A 23,100-nucleotide genomic window follows, 5' to 3' on the forward strand; every position below is an offset into this window, starting at 1 on the left:
ATTGAACAAAGTTTAATATTTGAATTTTTTTGAGTTCTGTTAAAGAAGAACAATATTTTTATAAAAAATAACCAAAATTAAATTACAAAAAAAAGAAATAACATGTTAAACTTATCAAAATATGGTGCGGTTATAATTTTTTCGACCACTGTATGTAAACAAGTTACAAGAAAATATATCAAAAATTCAACGCTTGAAGGAGAGCTTTTGACTCACACATAGACAGAGTGAAGTCCCCCGCTGAATGCCGTAGCTTTTTGAACGAGAACATACGTATTTACGTAGAATTCTACTCATATATATGGTTGCCGGGTACACCGGCAAATAGATAGCAATTGAAAAGCTGGCGAACTGACAGGGAAAGGTAGGATCACCCAAAACTTTCAAGCGGTTTCTTAAAAAACACACCATTCTATAAGCAAAGTAACGCTGGAACAACTTTCGCCTTGCGAAACTTTCAGGATTACCTGGTTTTTCTATAAAAGGAAACGCTTACGGGTCACTTACTAATGTGGAACCAGAACCAAGATTAACCTATTTGACATGTAAGACCGAAGAGGAAAAGTTACCAAATTGAAAAATAAATTACCAAATTACCAAACTTGATAAATATAGAAAAAAAATTACCAATTTTGGTTAAAAATTACCAAAGCGGCAACGCTGGTCACTACACCTGAACTCACTCAAACCAATTACACCTTTAATCACTACATTTAAATTCAACGCACCTATATTAACCAAGCCTTAACTTACCACACCTCAACTCTCTGCACCCAAACTCACCATACCTCACCTAAACTCACCACACCTAATTTCACCACCTGACATGACATCACATGATACAATATGACATAGCATCACATACAATCACATCACATCCATTACCTGAAATCGCATCACATATGTATATTAACCGAATAATTTTTATTTTCTGAGAAAAGTTTTTTAAACACTTTTGTGTTATGGTTGCGGAACCCATTTTTAGACTCTTCGGGCAATAGACTCAACTCAGCGTCGTTATTGGACACGTGTTTTGACACTTTAAATTAAAATTAGAATAAGAATCGCTGGTAATTGGATGTGCCGCATAATGTTATTCGAATTTTGTTAAGTTGTGAAATTTTTGTATGGGTGAAAAATTGGATACCATTTGCTAAAACTTAACTATAGTTTAGTCCTTTATATGTATTTGCATAATTTATTGATTTTATAGATACATATGAAAGTATATTTGTTAGTAAATCTTTACATTAATGAATAAATAACTGAGTAAGTAATACCAAAAATATGTACACACAGCGCAAAGAATTAAATTTAGTAGAAAATTTCGTCAATGCAAGTATGTCGCTTCTAAGGCCTGCTCTATTTGAAAGAGCTCATCTTCAACAGATATTTATTTAGTAGCAGATCTTTACCGCTTCATCTCGGTAGAAGTCATTACGGCGCACGAGTACTTCATAGTTTGGAATACGCCTTTCATACCCGCCAAATGCAATGTATAGCGCTCGATGAGACGGCTGAATTTTGCCGGGAGTTAGACTGCCACAGTAATGAGCTCTACCTACATACAATGGCTCACCATCGGCAGTGCGTCCCGCCTCTATAGCACCCGGCGGTATTATACCATCCGATGCTGGCACCCAATCATAACCTTCCCCAATAAGAATCTCAAAATCGGATTTGGGTATCTCTTGACCCGCGTATGAGACATAAGCGCAAGCACGACTCGGTATCGCTTTTCCCGGCAAAAAATCGCCGTTGTGGAAACAACGACAAACCAAAATTGGCGAGAGATCCGTATCGTGTCCGGCATGTACTGCATTTGGTGGTGTATAGTTGGCGCTTGAAACCACCCAAGTATCGGATTGTTGTGGACGTGGGGGTGGCATAGGTGAATGCATTGGAAGGATCGTTGGGTAGACAGATACACCGAGGGACTGGTATGATGGAGGTGGATCGAAATGCGTTGGCGCTGGTGATGCATATGGGTTGTATGGATCGTTCGGAGGTGGCGGTCCCATGGGTGCAGGCAAGGGTATTGGCATTGGAGGACCAAATGGCGGCTTAACGTCTAGCGGTGGTGGGTAAGGCTTCATATCCTCAGTTGGTGGTGTTGGAAAAGTAGGCTTCTTTTCTTCTAGTGGCGGTGGTGGTGTCTCATCGATTGCCCAACCCTCGGTATGTTTGTCTTCTACCAGTATCTCGTAAGACTCCAAGCGACGTTCTGCATTTTTGAACGGTATAAATAAGGCGCGATGAACCGAGGATATTTTACCGACACTCAGGCTACCTTCATAGTGACCGCGTCCAATATAAACAGGCTGACCCAGCGCCGTTTTGCCACAGAGTACAGCATTCTCGGGTATGACATGATCGTAGCATTGACGCCAGCTGAGATTTGTGCCACAAAGCACCTCGAAATGATCCTTTGGAAACGCTTCACCACGCCATGATACAAAAGCAATATGTTTCTTTGGTACGATCTTGGCTACGAGCGTGTCGCCATTGTGGAATGTGCGACCAACGTAAATGGTGTCACCGTCAAAATCATTGCCGCCAGGTACGGCATTTGGTGGAAGTGAAGCGTACGCGGACGAATGCACCCATTTATAGCCTACAGTACGACATAAAAAATAGACAAATTATAGATAAAAATCTAAGAAGAAATGTAAATTTGCTAAAAAGGATGCATACGTCCGCGTCGCGCTGAGCTTTGTTTCCAGACATCAGTGAAGTATTTGTAAACTGCTGCTTTTAGTATTTTTAGTTAAAATATATTCTTTTATTATTTACTCTTGTTCAAATACAAAATAGATCTCAATAGTAGTATTCAATAGTATTTTTTTTTTATTGACGGCAAAGAACCTCGTATGCGTCAACGCGGATTTCGCGACCACCATACGGAATAAAAAGGCAGCGCTGTAATTGCGAAATCAGACCAGGCGTCAGACTGCCATGGTGATGGCCACGTCCGACATACAGCCGCTGACCATTGCGTCCGATGCCGCTGAATACAGCATTAGGCGGGATAGCGTGATTGTACACATGTACCCAGCTGTAGCCATGGCCGCAGAGGACGTCGAACGAGATTTTATTGATCTCATAGCCGCCAACGCAGACGTATGCAGAACCTTTGTTAGGAACAAACTTAGCAGGCAGCAGCTCACCTTCATGCATGGCGCGAGCCACATAAATGGGAGCGCGATCTGTATCGTAGCCAGCCACCACAGCACTGGGCGGAGCATAGTTGGGCGTTGAAGGTACCCACTGATCGGTGGACTGTTTGATGAGTACTTCATATGTGGCGATTCGCACCTCCTGCCCACCGAACGGTATGTATAAGCAGCCATGCGATGGATGTATTTTACCCACGGTCAAACTGTTGGCATGGTGACCACGTCCAACGTACAATGGCTCTCCAGTGCGTGTAGTGCCGGTGCGTACAGCGTTGGGCGGCACAGAGCCACCGTAGCAGGGTACCCAAGCGTAACCTTGACCTACCAGTATCTCATAGTGTGATTTCGTGATTTCACGGCCACCCCAGCAGACATAACCTGCACCCTTGCTGGGGACTACTTTGGCTGGGAGATTGTCGCCTTCGTGAAACGAACGACCCACGTAGATGGGAGTGCCGTCCGAGTCGTGACCGCCAATAACTGCGAATGGTGGCACCGGCTGATATGGTGATGAATGGACCCAGGTATTTTCTGCAACGATAAGAAATTGGTGAAGTGAGAAAAGATTACAAATTATTTGCTCTTAAAAATAAAATGTGAGTATGAAGTTATTAAAAAGTTGTTTATATGAGCATGGGTATGAGAATACTTTAAATAATATATATGTACATTAGTCCGTACTACCATACAAAAAAAAAAACAAAAAATGTTCGCGGTGCATCTCTGAGTCTAAGGTATTTTTGCAAGACAACTTCATAATTGAGGTTGTTCACACTTGCCTGGTTATCAGGTTATCTGATTAAACATTATTATTGTGTAGTGCATTTTATTGTTGTAAACGGAACAAAAAATATAACCACATAACCCCATAACCTGATAACCAGTTAAGCATGAACAAACACATTGTTTTTTTCGGCCGAACCTGGGGACAAATACAAACAGCAACACAAATTTTTATTTTTTAAATCAAAATACTTAGAAGAAGTTTAATAATTTTTTGTGAGCATTGTTTCACGGACATCTGATGGGTAAGTACTAGAACGGGGTACTTGAGGTCAATGAACTTTGGAACAAAAAATCTTCCTCCGTAAGACAAAACCAACGATATATTTATCCATAATTTAAGATTCGACTGTAAATGCCTAAGATATGGCGAAAACCCCTGCTTCAAAAAAAGTTTCGAAAAATCTAAAAATTGCTTCGCAAAAATAGATACTTTAACATTCTGTTGGTATAGTCTAATGTCACGTAAATTTCAAAATTTGAAAAAAAAATTTAGAGGTTGCTACCAGGGGTGGAAAAAATTAAATTTAGCTCTTAAATCCTAAAAATTCATCAAAATATTGACTTTGCCCAGCTATAACTCAGCGAGTTTATGAATTCTTATGAATAAGTTTCAATATGCTATGTTATAGCCTTCCGAGCTCCTGCTTTTGTCAAACATTTGCGATAAATATTTTTTTTTCAAACCCTGCCTGTGACCTCTAAAAATGTTTGAAGTTTTGAAATTTTCGTGGATATTTTCATTTTGTACTCAGAAAAAATTTAAGGGGTAGATATCCCATACAAAATTTAGATGTCGATAGTGAATGTCCACACTAATCTATGTATATACATTAGGGTGTCGTAGAACTTAAGAGAATTTTTGTTTGCCAAATCCTATAGGCGTAGTCTCTCTATTTTGTCCTTTTGATCTAAAAGACGCATTTGACCACTCTCCATTTGTACATGGTTATGCCTGGGTTAAACCCTTGGAATATCTCTAAGCTTTCCATTGAGCCTGATGGGAGAGATCGGTAGCCAAGCTCTTGCCCTGGGTCGCGATATCCTTATCTGTAACAACTTTCAGGCATGCTCCTGGTAAGATTGCGACTATTTTGTCCATCGCATTCTTGTAGATGCTACAACCTTTCCGGAATTACTTCCCATAACGAGCATCTTTTTTCCCCTCCGCGAACTGCTACTTTCGGATTCAATCCCTACTGATCGCTAAGGCAGCCAGCCACCATGCGGTACGTTAGCATTGTAATGGGGTTTGCAGGTCTATTCTGCACGCAACCGAAACATTTTATTACCAAAAAATTTTACCAGTTCTTGTCACCGCGATTCTAGGTACGTTGGTAATGCAGCAATTCAGCTATGAAGATTTGTGGAAATTCAGGCATTGCATATTTCACGGGGAAATATTACAAAGCCTCGCATGAGACACCCTTGCCTTAGTAAAATTTCCCAACCTGTGAGTATGTATATTTTGACTTCAAGTCGGCTAAGGTTATCGTCATCCAATAGCAATAAAACTTTATACATTTATAAGTGGTTTAAGACATGATTAAAAATTATGTATTGAATTTTGCAACAAAACATTTTCTAGGTCATCCTAATGTACACATTCTACTAAAAGCTAAGATCGTTAAATAAGAGCGATTTACCGTAATTGATAACAGCACCTGGCTCCACGGAAATAGTAGCGCCTAAAAGTATGCATCAATTTTTTAATTTAATATTAACGTTAGGGTTTGCGCAAATTTGAATTTATCTGCTTATGCAGACACACACATACATACATATGTATATGAATTTGATGCAAAATGTACGACTACGACTTTTTGCTAATTTATAGATAGCTGTTATCATGAAATTGGTCAAGATTAAATTTCAATCAAATGACAATTGCAATGTGTCATACATAATTTATTAAAATAAAAAGCAAACACTGAAACATTTTTCTTTTCCACACAAAAACAAAATACGCACAAATAACAACGTAAATTCTGGGCCAAAAAGGAATAACCGCTAAAAACAGCCAAATTATTGAATTTCATATGCTGCCATATTCTTCGAAAAAATACCAAAACTTTCACATCTTAACGGAATTTTTTAATTTATCAATACCTAGCATATTTCACTTTTTAATCGCATATTTAAGTACATAGTGTTTATACAAAAAAATGAATTTTTTTTTGTTTTTAGTTTTGCTCGTAATATCATCTCTTGATTTTAGTGGTTACATCTTTTGGGTGCAGAATTTTTTGTGTTTCAATTCGATAGCAATGTGATCTTACCCATTGTTATTTAAAATAGATTTTGGCACAAAAAAAATGCTTCTCCTTGTTTTATTTCCTATATAATACTCCTTCGGTTTTGTACTTTTAATTCTTTATCAGTGTGCTGTTGATATACAAATTTTAACGTTTCTTAGTTTAACAGATCCAGCAGCGCCCGTTTACTTCGACGGTTATTTTATTACTGTTTTCTTGTTGAAATCAACTGAGTCAGTTTATATATCAAATCGAAATTCGTCCAATAATCATTGGCTTTTGTGTCTTATCTGGGCACGCATGTATGGGTGAACTTGCAAATACATAAATACATACTTATGTACCTTATTATTTATATACGTATCTATGTATAAGTGCATACTTGCAGATACATTAAATAATTACCACAAATACATCTGAGTATTTTTTTACAATATGGTAGATAAAATGCTTGTGCTAGGGTGGTCGAGTAGATATGTGCTACATAAATCTTTTTTTATTTTATGTAATTCTAAAAGGGTCAGCTAAATATACATACATATATACACACATATATACATACATATTTCTCTCAACACAAAATTTGGTAACTAAAATATAACCAAATCATGTGTTGCGAAAAACATACTTAATTGACTAAGTAAACTCTTTTCTCAGTGTAAGTATGAATAATGGGTCGTACCAAAAAGAAAAGTTCTAATGTATTTTTTTTTTTTAATTTTTTGTCATATCTCTACCATTTACAGTCGCATCGTAAAGTGTGATATATCGATGGATCGACACATTTTTTCGTTTCAAATTAAGTTGAACTCAAGTACCCCGTTCTTGTACTTACCCACCAGATCTCAGTTCTTTTCGTCCTAACGTGCCACACTAATGTCAGTAAATATTTTTTTATTGAATGTAGGTTTCACCGAATAATGTAAAAAGGCAAAAAATACCTGTAGCCATCGCAGAAAAAGCAGCTACAGCAAGGGCGGCAGACTTAGGGGTGCTAGTTGCCCGACCAACTCGAGGTCTGCACGCTATAGTATTCTCGAGGGCTTTGATTTCATCCTTGATGACACGAATCACTGCGTGTCTAGCCTGGAGTGAGAAAGTTCGAGAGGGAGCTGCCTTGACTACTTGGGGACTTCTCTTAGAAAGATGGGTCTCAGGTCAACTCAGCGAACGCTATGGAAAACCAGAGCATGCGGGGTCGTTCTGGCGGAGGGTGGACCGGGGACGGTCTAGGGATCTCCTTAGGCTCCCGAAGCCTGATCTTTCGATTCTGGTAGGTCATGAAGAAAAATTGGGGCTATTAGAAAAAGGGGCGTAGCATATCCCATACAAACCAAATGTTTCATAGTGCATGTCCCGGAAGATGTTCATGGAAGAGGAGTCGGATATGGTATGGAGATATATGAAAGCAATCGCATACTCATGGAGAAATATTGTGGTTATCGTAAAAGGGGGCGTGGCACATCCCATAAAAATCGAGTTTTTTATACTGCCTAACTTTGTAAGTGTTCATGGTAGAGTACTCGAACATGGTGTGCAGATATATGAAAATAAGCGCATACTCATTTAGAAAAATTGCGGTTGTTGGAAAAGGGGGCGTGGCACCTCCCGTACAAACCGAATTTTTCATGCTGCATAGCTCTGTTAAAAAAAGTTATTAATTCAAAAAGAATAAAATAAAAATCAAATCCATGAAAACTTTTAAAAATATTGACAGGTTGAAAAATAAATGTATGAAGATGTTTTAAGTTTTCTTCGCATATCATCGGAGGCATTGATTCGTGAGTTTGCCTACCCTAAAATCCTATGTATCGACCGGTTCGGTGTTGGCATGTGCAATTATGTACATACATATGTTCTTACATACGACTACTTTAAAATCAGGGATTACACATATTTTTTTGCGTCCCGTCCTAATGTACTCTGTGTGAGGTAAAATATACAAACACTGATAAATTGCTATTATTACACAAGTGTTCATGGTAGATACCCGGCTGGAGTATATGAGCTGTCAATGAAGATATGAACTTTGATCGAAATGTTATATTTATGTATGTCTGCTTATGACTCATATTTAATATATTTTTGAACATTTTTTGATGGAATTTAAAGCTATATATCATGCATATGTAAGGGAGCGTTTACAAGGCCGGTTTGGACTTTAGAGTGCCTCTTTTGAATTGTTGTTCCCGTCTAAAATATCAATTTCATAATAATGACATAAATCAAATTGAAAACGCAACTAAAATGCTTTTCCATAGTGATAGCTAATAAGAGCCTGCTTTCAAGGCTATATCCATTTGTATAAGTTTGGAAGAGAGTCATGCAAGTTAACTATGTAACAGAGATGCCAAATCGAAATAAAAAATAGTCGCTTTTGGAATCGATTCGAATCGGAATAAAAATACCCCATCTCCCAAGATCGATTCATACATTTTTTCAAATAACGCCGTTTACCTTATTTTTATAAAGTACTACACAAATTTATTGCAAGTAAACCTACCTTGTTCATAACGGTTTCTATATCAAGATTTATATAAAAACAAATATATGTGAAATAAAATTTTCCTATATTTAACGCAGCGATGTGAGCATTCAACAGAAACTTCCTAAATTAGCCCTACTTAGGAGAATGGTTAAATTTCTTTGAAATTCGGTTTTATTTTATCACAAAAAAGAAAAAGTTTTATGTTTTACTTCAAAATTAACCACATACACTAGCCCAAAAAAAACTTTTTGCGATACGAACGTTTTTTAATATTTATATATTTTTTTTGTTCCGCTAACTCTATGTTTCTCTCTTAATTACCCTCACTCACCGTTGAAGTGTGGGATTTTTGTTTGTTGAAGATGTTGGTCATTTTCTCCATACAACGTATGTATATACATGTTCTCGAAATTTTTTCATGTGGAAGAAAATGAATATGATAGTCATAAAAAAAATCATTTAAATGTCATAGTGGGCGATGGGAAATATTAAAAAAGTCTTTATCATAAAAAATAAAGTAGGCTTTAACTGATTTATAAATCGAAAATTTGTATGAAAATATCACTTTATAGAGATCTTTAAAAAAAAAATTTAAACAAAGAAAATTAAAAATAACACTGATTTACAGTAAAAATGCACATTGGATGCCACTTTCCAATGCCTATTTAGAATTGCTCGCTTACTCCGAAAATCGAAATAATTTTTTTTTCTTATTATTTTCCACTTAATCGCTTATGTATATCTTACGAAGCAATTGAACAATCTTAATACGAAGTGTGGTAAATGGAAGTTAACTAAATTATACACAACCCGTATTTACATCACTTTTCGTTATGCCGTATAGTTTCTGAGAAATTAATTAATCATTCCAGATTTTTTGGGTTTTGATGAAAAAATAAAAAAATTCAAATTTTAACAGGAAAAAATTTAATAATAACAAATTCTGTGTACATTTTTTTTTTCATTTGTGTTAAAGCCTTTTATGTGTGCTCAAGTGCGCTCGTGTATAAAAATCCTTGCGCATCTTCATTTGACCACTCATTCCGATTTTGTTCATCCATCGATTTTCTTTATTAGTAGCTTGATTTTTTTTATAACAGAACAGGTTTTAATACAAATGAAACTGTATTTGTTATTTTTTTAATTTTTTCCCTGTAAAAATTAGATAATTTACCACATGCCCGAATATATCGAAAACTTATCTATAAAAAAAAATTAACTCAATTTTCGGAATTAACGAGCGATTCTACATAGGAAATGGATAGAGGCATCCGGTGAAAAATAACTAATTTGTCATGCATTGTAATCAGCGATTATGCTGCTGATTTAAGTAAACGTTCTTGAAATCCCGTGAGCCGCCCTAATGCAACTCAGACATGCATGCATAGTCATATGTAGCTATGTACATATGTACATATAGTACGTACGAGCAGAAATACCTTGTTTCCAAAATAGGTAGACTCTTTTTTTTCAGCGAAATTATTCGCCATCCTACCACAACCATTTTTGTTTTAAATTTTTGCAATTAACTGGGACATTTATTAATTAATTGATTCGTAACAATTTGTTTAATTGAACTATTGAGACATGGTGAAACTTCTAGAGTCAGTAAAAGCTCACAAGCGAAGTTTGTTTACAGTATTTCACTTGCCAATACCCTGACGGAAACAAGTGATTTATCTAAATCAACTAATTGAAAGATTACTTTAAAACAAATGCAATTAGTAAATGTTTCGAATTTGTATACTCCTTTTCCAAACAAAAAAAAAGAAATTTGTGTCTTGGAAGTATGAAAAAGCATCTGTGAAGTGCAGAAACATACTGAGTTTGATGATGTTTAAGCCAAATTCATTTTAAAGTAGGGTCATTCCATTGAAAAGAGGAAAACGACATAAATTTAAATATTCCCTAATTATCTTTATTTCAGTAGTAACCTCTTTTTAAATAACTACATTTCATTAACCTGTGGGAAAATATTAACAATTTCAAAAGAAGTTGTAATTTTTGTCTATGAAAAGTTTTATTTCATGCATAATTACTTTACAGCAGTCACAAGGAGATGTCCCACCAGTCACAACTTTAAATATTTTTTAATATTTCTATGAAGATTATATAAACCTCACTTTTATTGAAAACGAAAGCATATAATTCATGTTTTACAACATAAATACATCGCTCACATGCATTCAAATGATAGTTAAATAAAACTAAGAAATCGTAAAGGTATTTTTGTTAAAGCAATTTTTTACATTAGTTATCGTTCTATGTTAAAAAAATATCTTTCGCTATTGTATAAGTTCCGACGACATATGTAGTTAAAATTCACAATTGATCACATTCTGGAGAAAAATGTCCCACTAGTCACAATGGAATGGCCTAGTAGTTGAAAATACATGCAGGAAAAAGCAACTGTTAAATAAATGAGTTCGTTTCAGGTAAAAGAGTAATAATTTCAATTAGTTATCATTGAAAATAAAGTAGTTTATAAATTACTTTCAAACTAATTCAATTTCCTGCAGGGCACATACATACATACATACATACATATATATTTAGTGGGTATTTTTCATTATCTTATCACAATTTGTCAGTGTGGCTGAATGATTACTGTCTCGAGAACAGACATACATTGTATGTACATATTTACAATTTACATTGTGCAAATGTATCCATGTACATATGTATGTATCATCACTATATTTAGATCAAACTAAGTGCAATGAAATGCGAGCCCCGCAGCCAATTGGTTTGGAGTGCGCATTACTACTAAGTATATGCGTATACTACTAAGTATTGTAGGTCTCAGGTTCGATTTTGGCCCCAGCAATGTTGGACCCTTAAATCGAATGAGTCGAAGTAGTAGTCCCACTCAGCATCTCGCACACTGATTACCCGCGTTGCAAAGGTGGGCTAACGCGGACGCTTTCTGCTCTATTGCACTCCAGCGAATATTGCAAGCAATCAAACGAATGAGCTGTATGATTGGTGAACAAGAGCTTTACAGTGAAATAAAATACAACGGCTCCGCTGGCTTCATTTCCAATTGGCGTCAGTTGGCACAGAAGATAAACGGACTGGCGCTCCTTTTTGGGCTCGGCCAAAATGGCTTTGGGCCTAAGTTTTAGGGGGTTACAGAAGGAGATAAGTACAAATAGTTAAAAGGCATACTTAGTTTATCTTTATACTTCTAATTACTGAGGTAGACTTTTTGCACATAAAGAAGAGTAATGAGCAATTTAGTTCCAGTAAAAAAAAGCTTACAAATAAATAAACTATTGAAACTTGCTGTCATTTTATGGTAAGGCTAGTTAGGATATGTACCCTTCACAACTTAGATTAGATAGCTTTTTTACCTATATATGTATGTGTATATATATTTAGATACATATTTCATCCCACACATAGCAAATACTATGTATATAATACACCTGACCATTTAGAATGACACATACGTATGCATGTACATAATTGTTTTGAATACATACTATAAATCATACAAAAAATTGGTCAAATATTTTATGGTTCTCAGAACGGCTCTATCCTCCACCCAATGTGAAAGTATGCGTGGTAGAAAAATTCCCTGTAGGCTATGGGGTTAGACCTAAATACTTGTAAAATCCCTGCAAGAATTTTAGCTTACACAGAGTTATCCCTTTCTAAAACTTCTTCTTCTTCTTATATTGCACAACAACTTTTTGTCGGTCCTGTCACCAATTGCCTATCTCATTTGCAAAGTTAAGCTAGTTTATCACACCAAGCTCGGCACTTATAGCCGTTTTCACCAGCTATTAAAATGGCAAATGAATTTTATTTTATGTAAATTTTCATATAAAATAGAAAAAACTAAAATCAATTTTCACTTAAATTGCTTTTATGAAATTGGCTCTTAGACCATCCATTGTGTGCATGAGCGCCCTTACTTTCGCTTTCCAGCCTTGCAGCGAAATCATACATTAGTATCGTACACAGTCGGACGTTCCCAAATAAACTGCGGCCAAAAGTAGTACCCGCTCTACAAATTCGCTGAAACTCCATATATGCTCTATTCTGTAGTTAGGAAAGAAGAAATGTGGAAAATGGTAAAAGTCGACGTACTGCCCGCCCGAAGCTCTTGTAATTAGGCGGATATGGTAAATGTTATCAGATTTTAATGAAATTCAGAGCATATGCTGGTTTTAACTATAAAATATAGGCGCCAATGCGAAAAATTTTTATTTTGAAGATAACGAAGTGTGTCTCACTATGACGCACACCTCCTATACAAACTTTGTTAGTTCCCTTAATTTTTTTAAATAGTGTATTATCTGCCTACTTTGGTATGTATATCCACGCTAACATTTTTATTCTTTACGACCGAAACCAGATAAGTGGAGCTGAGTGGAAGATCGACCTAGTTCGAAAGCGCCCTATCCCAGAAAACTTTTCAAGAAAGCCCTACTTAAGAATTTGATTAAAGAACGCCCATTCCCAGCTGTCGATTCAAAAACACCCTATCTCAGCACATTTTCGATGTATTTTCAGCTGAGATAGGGCTTTTTTGAACCGAATTATGAGATGGGGCGTTCCCAAATTCTGAGATAAGACGTTTTTCAATAAAATTCTGAAATAGGGCGTTCTTCGACCAAATTCTTAACTAGCGCATTCTTGAAAAGTTTTCTGAGAAAGGACGTTTTCGAACTGGGTGCGGATATACTAGGTCGATCTTCCACTCAGGTGACGATATGTACTCTAAATATTTCTAAAAAATCGAATTAAAAAGTTCGAAATTTTTACAAAGGTTAGTTTTTTAAATGTTGCAAAAGGATTGAAACTTGGATTTATATGGTTATTGGTCAAGAATAAACAATATTTTTATAAAAAAAATAGTTAAAATTTAAAAATATTACATAAATAGTCAAATCTAGTCAATATGTGAGTGTCGTAAAGTAATGATAAGTACTACATCGCCGATTCTTTTACAAATCCGTCCATCGACTAATTTTATTTTCTCTAGCTATAATTTTTACAAATCAGTAGTTTTAACTTTTGCCACAACGGTGATTCAGGCGGGTTTGCAAGTGGTCTTTGGGCGGTTTTGCAAAGGCTCAGAGCTGACTGCTGAAAGATCTTTAAATTATTTTTTAGATTACTGTAATTTTTAGCATTTTCGAACACCAACAGTCGATTAAAGGTCATTTTTTGAACGTTGAAAAAATAATGGATTTTAGGTATTTTGTGTTTGTACTTATTTACTGTTGCTCTTTGTACATTTGTCTTCATTGGCCACAAGCTTGCCCACCCCTGCTCTATACTCATATTATAGGAGGCCATTGTCCTAAAAATGTCGGTTTCTATAGCATGTGTATGTGCATGTACATATTTACCTGCATAGATATGTATGAATGTGATTTACTCATATATGTGTTACTCCTATATTGGCAGTAAAAGCTAGTACCGTCCGAAAACACTACAGTACAGATATATCAATAAACACGTACGAAAGAAAAGGAACACATACGTTTATAGATAAACATGTACACAACACATATACAAAAAACGGCACTCAAGTACACAATACATTGACAAAAATGGTACTAGACTGTCTCGCTTTGATTTCGGAATGCATACACATTGAGAAGTTAGCTTACTGCCAATATAGAAGTATTACATATATGGATTTACTACATACAAGATTCGTTGTTAAAGACGGAAAAATTAATATGTAAGTTATTAAAAAGTAATTTAAAAAAAAAAAAACTTTTTAAAGGCAAGCCTTTAGAAGTGGTTGGTAAAAACAGAAAAATCGCACCACCTAACGGCTACATTTTTTGTGGAGTTATTTATTTCTATTTAACCAGTTAATTTAAATATTAAAGAAATCGGACCATATGGATTTTCCAAATATCCCGACTCCTGCGCCACCTAGCGGATCAATTCATCTTTAATCTTGTATTTTCAAGTCTAGCTCATCGGGAAGTTGGTTAAAAATTGATTGCAAGATTTGATTACACACAGGTGGAACTTAATAAAAGCTTGTAAAATATGCAAAAATAAATGGAAATAATTTACTCAATTGCTTTTAATAAGTTATCGCAGTACTTCAATTCAATAAACACAAACTTAGTCATAATTTTTCAAAGTAAATAATTCTTTCAGGGTTCATCAACTCTTTGACTACATATGTATACCATTGTTCCGGGCAACAAGTAAACAGGTGTCAACTAGACAACAACAAAAGGTACTGCAATATGAGCTGGAACAAAATAAATAAATGAATTCGTTATTTCATAACTTTTATTTGCCTATGAATGTATATTGACCTTTTTTTAAATACCTACCCTGCAAAAAGTGGGACTAGGTTAAATACTAGTACAGGACCGCGCTACCTTGTAACCAACACTGGTAACCGAAACATATGGAGAAAATATGGTTACACATTAACCTTGCGATGTCATTGGACCTGACCTCTTCTGGTCTACCGCTGCATACACTCTAAAAAATCTGTTTAAAAATGCGACTATAAATCGAGTATATTTTTGTTTATTTTTAAATTTTTTTGGTAAGTTTACACGATGAATATGTATTTTTCTCGTTTGCACATTTTCGTGTGTAAAAATCCTTTTTGTTAGTGGCTTTACACAATTCTAAAGCTCGGAACACTTTGACGACAGCAAGCGACATGCAGCATCTGTCAAATTTTAAATACACACGTTCTTACGGACACAATTATTTTGACGACAGCACGACATCTTGGCTGCAGGACTGCAATTGTCGACGTCGCCAAATTAAATCTATTTCTAATTTTGCCGGCGACAATGAGTAGATGTAGTGCTGCAAAATTAAATTGTCGCAAAATTAATCACATATTCTTGATTGTTCATGTTTTTCTTATTTACTTAAATAAAAATACACAATTTGTGAAATAAATATACCAAAATGTCAAACTTTAAAATCAGCTGTTTGCTATGTCGCTGAGGTCTTCAAAATGTTTAAGAAGCTGGCTTCAAGGCGACATTTGTCGACAAAATGATGTCGCTGTCGTTACGTCGTGAAGTTGCAGTCGTCAAAGTGTTCCGAGCTTAAGGGTGAAATCAAACAGCAGATGTGTATTTTGTAGCTTGTACACACTTTCTTAGTAAATTTACGCACACAACAGCAGCTATATTACACTCTAAAAAGTCCGAAATTTAAACAAACTATTCGTTGAATAATCGAGCATGTAATTTCGCGAATAATAAGGTAGGAAATCAGTAACCTACCTTTTAGGTAGGAAATCTACACAATTTTTTTTTAGAGTGTAACATGGGACCACATAGATAACTATAAATAGTCCTGTCCTTTTGGACCATGGACTGAACTTCATAAGATTTTGTATAAACCGAATATTTGATCATTTTTAAAGGTGATTTTTAAATGTAAATAGTAAAATCTATTATTTCAAATGCATTTTCTTAAAATTCGTTTTCATAATATTTATATTTGGCAACCGAATCATATTGTCGATGGGCCACGCAGAGGTTGAAGGTTTGAAGTGCTCCAGATCAGCATAATAAGTTACTAGTGTGCTACCTGGGCCTTTTGTCCATACTTTAAAACCACGTCGTAGTAGACCACCTGGTAATCAAATTTTTGCAGGGTATGTATACACACATGTATGCGTGCTTAGTACATACAAATATGTGCATATGTACACGTATTAGTGCAGGGAGTTCTATCCGGATTTTTTGAATGTTCGGATAATCCGGATATTCGAATATCTAATTAAAAAATCTGAATAACCGGATAACAAAATTAACGGATGTTAACATACATATGTACACGTATTAGTGTAGGGAGTTCTAACCGGATTTTTTGAATGTTCGGATATTCCGAATATTCGAATATCTAAATAAAAAATCCGAATAACCGGATAACCAAATAGGCGGCTATTAACCGGATATTCGAATTTCTAATTTAAAATTAACAAATGCTTGTGTATTAACCTTACAATAGCCGTCATCGATTCGCCATCAGTTAGCGAGGGGCGAAACGAACGAACTCAATGAGGTACAACCAAACTCGCTATCGTCTATCCGTGCTAGCTAACTTTGTTGTTGCTTTCACATGCAAAATTCTTCTTTAAGCGACCGGAACTCAAACATGGCGAGCGAGAAGTGGCGAATCGATGACGGCTAATGTTAAATAAAAAAATATATTTTTTTTAATATCGCCTGGTTCCGCCTGCTACAACTATCTATGGAAGTAGCGGCCACAGGTTTCAAGTAAGCTAAAATTGGTTAATTTTGTAACAAATTCCTGTACATGTATGCCGCTCTCGCAAACGTCTTCAGCTACGTGTTTTATTAATTATTAAACAACTCAATAATTTTGAGAAAAATTTTACGAATCCGTTCAAACTCTATTTAGAATATTCGGATGAACAATTGAAGGATATCCGCATAACAAAATCCATATACACGATTTTCAGAACGGATATTCGAATATACGAATAGTCCCAGCCCTAACACATGCCATATGCAACTGCACTTGTTTTTGACGCTTTCACAGAATATTGTTGAAGCTTTTCACACTCGCGTACTTTTTATCTTGATTTTTTACTGAAAAGCTTATTGAAGACTGATAAGATACATGTGAACTGTGTGTTCTTATCAACACTAGTGTTCATGAAGTTAACCTCACCTCAAACGAATGTGCTTAAGAGGCTGCTAAAAATGATCTAAAACGGTGTCAAGAGGATCATTGTAGCAATTTTATTTTCTATTTTTAACCGACTTCCAAAAAAGGGGGAGGTTATCAGTTCGTCGGAATATTTTTTTTTTTTTTTATGTATGTTACCGCATAACTTTGGACCACGTCAACCGACTTCAATAATTCTTTTTGCAACGGAAAGGTAGTGTCTCAGAGGTGGTCGCATAATAATTTGGTTTAGATCCGATCATTCGATCATGAAATATATAGATATATATATATTTTTTTAAGTCGGTTTTTTTTTGCTAAAAATTACTTGTTATATCTTGATCAGTTCAGGATCAGTCAGTGGCAGTACGCACCCCTAACCACTCGGCCACAGCAACCGCCTATTAAAATTTGTTCATACGTACATTTTCGGTATCTAGACAAATGAATTTTTTTTTTTGTAATCTGTAAACCGTACATAATTAATTTAAAGCCTGGACACAACTTCTTGATAAAAAAACTTCTGAACTTAATCTTTCGTTTTGCCAAGAAAGACAAAAATTAGCAAATATGTAGACTCCCTGTTTAGTTTTTTTATACTTGCTTTTACAATTTAGTTGGTAGTGCAGTAGACTTACACCAAAACAACTTAAACTTCAAAATTATACGTTATCACTACGTGTGACTTTGCTTTTGTCCGTTAGTGTACATATTCGTATATTTTGGCGGTTTCTGTATATTTAATTTCAGTTACATTTGCAACTTCATTTGCTAAACAGCGTAGAAATATTGAGCTGCGCCACAAGCTGTGCCAAGCAATTGCAAAATATTTTTTTAATTAAATTAAATTTACAAAAAAGTTAGTGCCTATATAAATCATACAAAATGGGTGAGTAAGCTACAACGGAGTGATAAGATAATTAGTATAAAGTGTTAATATAAAAAAAAAAAATAAAAATAAAAGTTAAACGAATGAGTAGGAAAGTGCTTGCTCAGCTGTTTCAAAATTTCATAAAGTTCGAATTAAGTGTTGCTTTAACTAAATTTCTTAGAAAAAATAATACATTTACAATACATACATTTCTTTCGAAAATATTCTAAAAGTTTCGAGTACACTTATATATTTACCTACGTGTCATTTTCGTCTTCGATTCTTTGTAGTGCCGGTACTTTACCAACTCGTAAGTTTTATCTAATCAGCGCTTGTTGCTAATAAAGAACAGCAAGAAGCAAAGTGCATGAGTCCTATCATATTTTTATTTAATTTTGAAAGCTTTGTCGACACGTTTTAAGTAATGGCTGCGAGGCTTGATCTCTTGAGGGACAGCAACCAAGAGTTTAATAAAAAAAAGCGTGGTTAAAAATGTTAAAGGCTATGAAGGTATTGTATGGCCGCTGTAGCCGACTCGTAGCACCAAGATGTGATCCCTTTTCAAAACAACATCCCAAAAAATTATAGAAAATGCTTTTTCTTAACAGCGGTCGCCCCTCGGCAGACAATGGCAAACTATCGCAAAAAAGAAAAAAAAACATTAGAATTCCGCAGTACCCTATTCTGTAATCTATTGTTTCAAAAAATGCTAGTTTGTAATAAAGCGGGGAAGAGGACAATAATACTCAAGTAAAGAACGCTAAATTCATTTTTGGCTGACTAAAAAGACGAAAGCAACACTAGCAATATGACCTTAACGAGGATTATTCAAAATATGACAAAACTACGAAATACTTGGCTTGCTTCGCATTCTAAAAACATGAACCTTTTCAAGTTCCTCTAATTCAAAATTCCCCTCTGGATATTTTAAGGAAGAAAGAAGTCTTTTTCAAAGAGTGAAGAACTTTTTTCTTATCTAATAAAGGCGTTTTTTTTTTTTGTTGAAAAAAATCTAACAGAAAGGCACCTCCCGGAAGTATGTGTAGTCAGAGAAGTACGCGGGGTTTTGCACCCCAAATTTAAACCCATTTCGCTCCTTTTTGATATGAATACATATAAACTTCCCAGTAAAGTTGGCTTATACTTTGCTGAGTCATTTAATTGTGTATGATCTGGCGAGGTGCTGATGAAACGCAATACATTTTCTTTAGGTCAATTATGGTCGCTATTTAGGCGGGTATAGTTTATTTATTGATTGCAGAAGAATTAATCATTTCATCAGGCGGTAACACTTCTTAATGACGATTGCCTTCTACTTAATTCTATGTTTCTAAATAACTTTTTTAGTAAATAAAAAAAAGTTTATGAGTTATAGAAATATTTATTTGGACCTTTAAAAATGTTTCTGTTAAATGGGAAAGATGATATCCGTCAAGTGGCTGCCGCCAGTGTTGATACCCATTTGTGCCCGTTTCATTACATTTCCCATGACTTTCCGCTAGATTTCCGGTGATAACTGTTCGCCTTCCTGTCGAATATTCTCCTTAAGGGCTGCGATGGTATGAGGCTTGTTGGCATAAACCCGCGACTTCATGTAGCCCCAAAGAAAGAAGTGATTAAGAAGAAGGGTGTTTAATTTTGCGCCACCTTGTATATGGGGCGTTCCATACCAAAATAGAATACAGGGTGTGAACCACATTCATGTGTTTGATTTGTTTTAAATTGTTAGGGTTGATGGATAAACATAAATAATAAAAAAATATGAAATTTGAGCTTGATTAATACATTTTCAAAAACTTTACAGCACAAAAACAAAAACAAATCGTGTTAATAGTTTTCCTATTATTTCGAAAACGGGGCGAGGAAAAAATTTGAAAAAAATCACACATACACACATCAAAATCCTCTATGAAAGAAAATATTTTGTTAATTTTTTTACTTGAAAAAATTTTCACATACAAATTTTTTGATAAAAGAAAATCGTTTTTGAAAATATGTCATCTCAAAAAAAAAAATTTAAAAAATCACAATGGTAGCTCTAAGTATTCCGCAATGTTTCAGTATAGTTGAGTAAAATGAGTACAGTACGAATTTACAAATTTTTTAAATCTTTTTCGAATTTTTTGAGTATGCAGTTTTGTAGCCCATTAAATTCTAGTGTAATAAAGTGCAAGTTTTAAGCGATTGCAAAACTGGCGTTAATTTTATTTTTTTTTTTTTAATTTTCTTTGAAAACGGTTTTACGCATTTTCTTCCATAAGAAAATAGTGCAAAAAGCCGTCGCAGTAGCTTAAAACTTGCACTTCATTTTACTACAATTTAATGGGATACAAAATTGCATACTAAAAAAAATTCTAAAAAAAGTTAAAAAAAATTTAAAAATTTATAAATTCGTAATATATTTATTTTACTCAACTTCAATGCATAACTCAAATTATTGTAGAGTGCACCCTATAACACTATATTTAAATATTGCGCAATACTCAGAGCTACCATTATGATTTTTTTCTCTCTGTGGTAGTTTTTCGCTATTCTGGGTTCGACTCTGCACTACCATGTGCACTACCACGGGTTAACAGAGTATCTACTTACCTAGGAGTCGGTGCAGTAGCGGTTCAAAAGTAGGGCGCCCATAAATCACGCAAGTGACTACTTTAGTAACTCCCGGTATTGCAGAGAGAGCCCCGATGGTGACTACCGCCCAAGACATTGCCTTGTAAAAGTAATCGCTGAAATACACTGCAAGTAGTCGTTCGGTAATTGACGGAATTTATCAGGTAGCTACCGATTCATCAGCACTGTAGTCGCTCTCCCTTACGGCAGGGTATTGAGTCACATACCAGTGTTTGCACTGATGTACTTATGTACTTACACATGCCTACATATACAATGTATGTATTTATTTATGACTTTGTTATTGAACACCACATTGATATTTACGTGTTTTAAAATTAAGTATGTGTACAGAAGAGCTTGAAAATTGATAGATTATTAGTAAACTTATGTACATATTGCGTATACATATACATAAGTATTTACATACTTAGAGTAACTAAACTAGGACAGTAAATAAGCTAGCAAATACGCTGCATTAGTTATCTTGGTAACTGTATTTCTAAGAAATTTGATAAATGGGTGTCACATGGAACTTTTGCAAATAGAAAATACATATATTTTATAAATTTTGCTTTATTACTAACTCATGTATTTCACTGTGTACTTATAAGTACATAAAAGACCATCAAACATTTATATTAAATTTTCAACCTTAACACTCAGTAAGAAAATTTATTCAAAATCTCACTTCTCACTCTACTCCTTTTTTTAGCGGAACACACATGGGTTTCCACAAGCATTTACAGCGATTTGCCACCCTTCGCCATTCATGCCGGCCACGACTCGGACGGTGATCCAATTTATGTTGGCCGTGCCTACCACAATGGTGATATATTACCTGCAAAAATCGTTCCCAACAAGAAACAAGCCTACGTCGCGTGGGGTGGTGAGGAGATCAACAAGCAAGACATCGAAGTGTTGACCGGTCATCATTACAGCTGGATACCAGCTAGCGGTGGTGAAGTGCCACCACATGCTTTGCGTGTTGGCCAAACCGGCGATGGTGAGCCGCTTTTCATTGGACGCGGCCATTGGCAAGGCAGTTTGACACCCGGCAAAATCCACCCATCGCATGGCTGCCTCTACATTCCGTATGGTGGCCATGAACAGCGGCTCGATAGCTATGAGGTGCTCGTACAACCTGAAACCTGGGTCAACTCATCGGGTAGCAATCTAGTGCCTGGCACTATTCACGCCGGTCATGATGCTGATGGTGATGCCATTTACGTGGGACGCGCCTACCATGAAGGTGATCTGCTGCCCGCCAAGGTTATTCCGAATAAGAATTGCGCTTATGTACCATTCGGTGGTCGTGAGGTAGTAAAGCATGATTTTGAGCTTTTAGCCGGTTACGGTTACGGTTGGGTACCCGATGCAAATGGCGGTGTGCCACCAGGCGCTGTTGTCTGTGGCCGCACCAGCGACGGTGAGCCTTTGTATATTGGCCGTGGTCACTATGGTGGCAGTCTGACACCCGGTAAGATTCATCAATCGCATGGCTGCTTGTACATTCCGTTTGGTGGACAGGAAGTAAGAGTGCAAAACTACGAAGTTTTGGTGCGCGTTTAAAGGACAAAGTACCGCATAATGGCTTATGACAACGAGATGAGCTTTCAACTCAGCCACTCCGGAGCAACGTAGAATAATGGAATACATTCATAAAACATTTGTAAACACATATGTATGTTTACGTGCACACGTAAATTGCCCTTTTTCAACTTTTTAATACATTCTTGTTTTATACAAATGTTTTTTTTCTTACAACTACATACATACCTTCATTGATGTAAATGTATAAACATTTTACCTTGGTCTTCCAGATTTTTGTTCTGTATCGTGAACATACATACATTTTATAACTCAAATACATAGATATTTGGTAAAATTCGAGCCATGTATTGTGTCACATAAATTAATAAAAAAAATTTTACATCAAATTCGAAGAATTGTTACGCTGATTTGATGATATTAATGGTTATTGGGAAACGGGTTACTTGTTGCCCATTTGTTTATTCTCACCATTGTATGATATATCGGGTTTAAAATTGAATGCGCCCCATTTTTTATTAGCAGGCAGTAGCAGTCAGTGTCGAAAAATTTCACACACTTATCTATTTTATAAGATTCACAATATTTTTCATTACAAATATTTTTCGGTAATTTTTATTAAAACTATCTTTTTTATTCTAAATCTATTAAAGTTTCAAACTTTGCACAGATTTCACAAAAATAAATCTCAAATTTTAAAAACTTTTC

At 35.4% G+C, this 23,100-nt stretch overlaps 2 protein-coding genes across 2 annotated transcripts in view; one reads left to right on the forward strand and one right to left on the reverse strand.

Moving 5' to 3' along the window:
• Positions 1 to 974: 974 nt before the first annotated feature.
• The window catches only part of LOC118752740, a 29,350-nt gene continuing 7,224 nt past the window's right edge, over positions 975 to 23,100 (reverse strand). Inside the window, exons 3-5 of the mRNA XM_036487618.1 lie at positions 5,606 to 5,647; positions 3,168 to 3,707; positions 975 to 2,614 (exon numbers count right to left, since the gene is read on the reverse strand). Of these exons, the coding sequence (XP_036343511.1) occupies positions 1,398 to 2,614; positions 3,168 to 3,707; positions 5,606 to 5,647 (1,799 nt within the window). The 3' untranslated portion in view covers positions 975 to 1,397. The remainder of the gene's footprint in view (positions 2,615 to 3,167; positions 3,708 to 5,605; positions 5,648 to 23,100) is intronic.
• Positions 18,123 to 22,555, forward strand: LOC118752741. Its single transcript, XM_036487619.1, has 2 exons — positions 18,123 to 18,246; positions 21,557 to 22,555. Exons 1-2 carry the CDS (start codon positions 18,243 to 18,245, stop codon positions 22,411 to 22,413), a joined length of 861 nt encoding a protein of 286 aa, XP_036343512.1. The 5' UTR covers positions 18,123 to 18,242; the 3' UTR covers positions 22,414 to 22,555.

This window comes from Rhagoletis pomonella, unplaced genomic scaffold (genome assembly GCF_013731165.1).
Source record: "Rhagoletis pomonella isolate Grant_MI unplaced genomic scaffold, Rhpom_1.0 Rhpom_scaffold_01802, whole genome shotgun sequence".
Taxonomy (NCBI): domain Eukaryota; kingdom Metazoa; phylum Arthropoda; class Insecta; order Diptera; family Tephritidae; genus Rhagoletis; species Rhagoletis pomonella.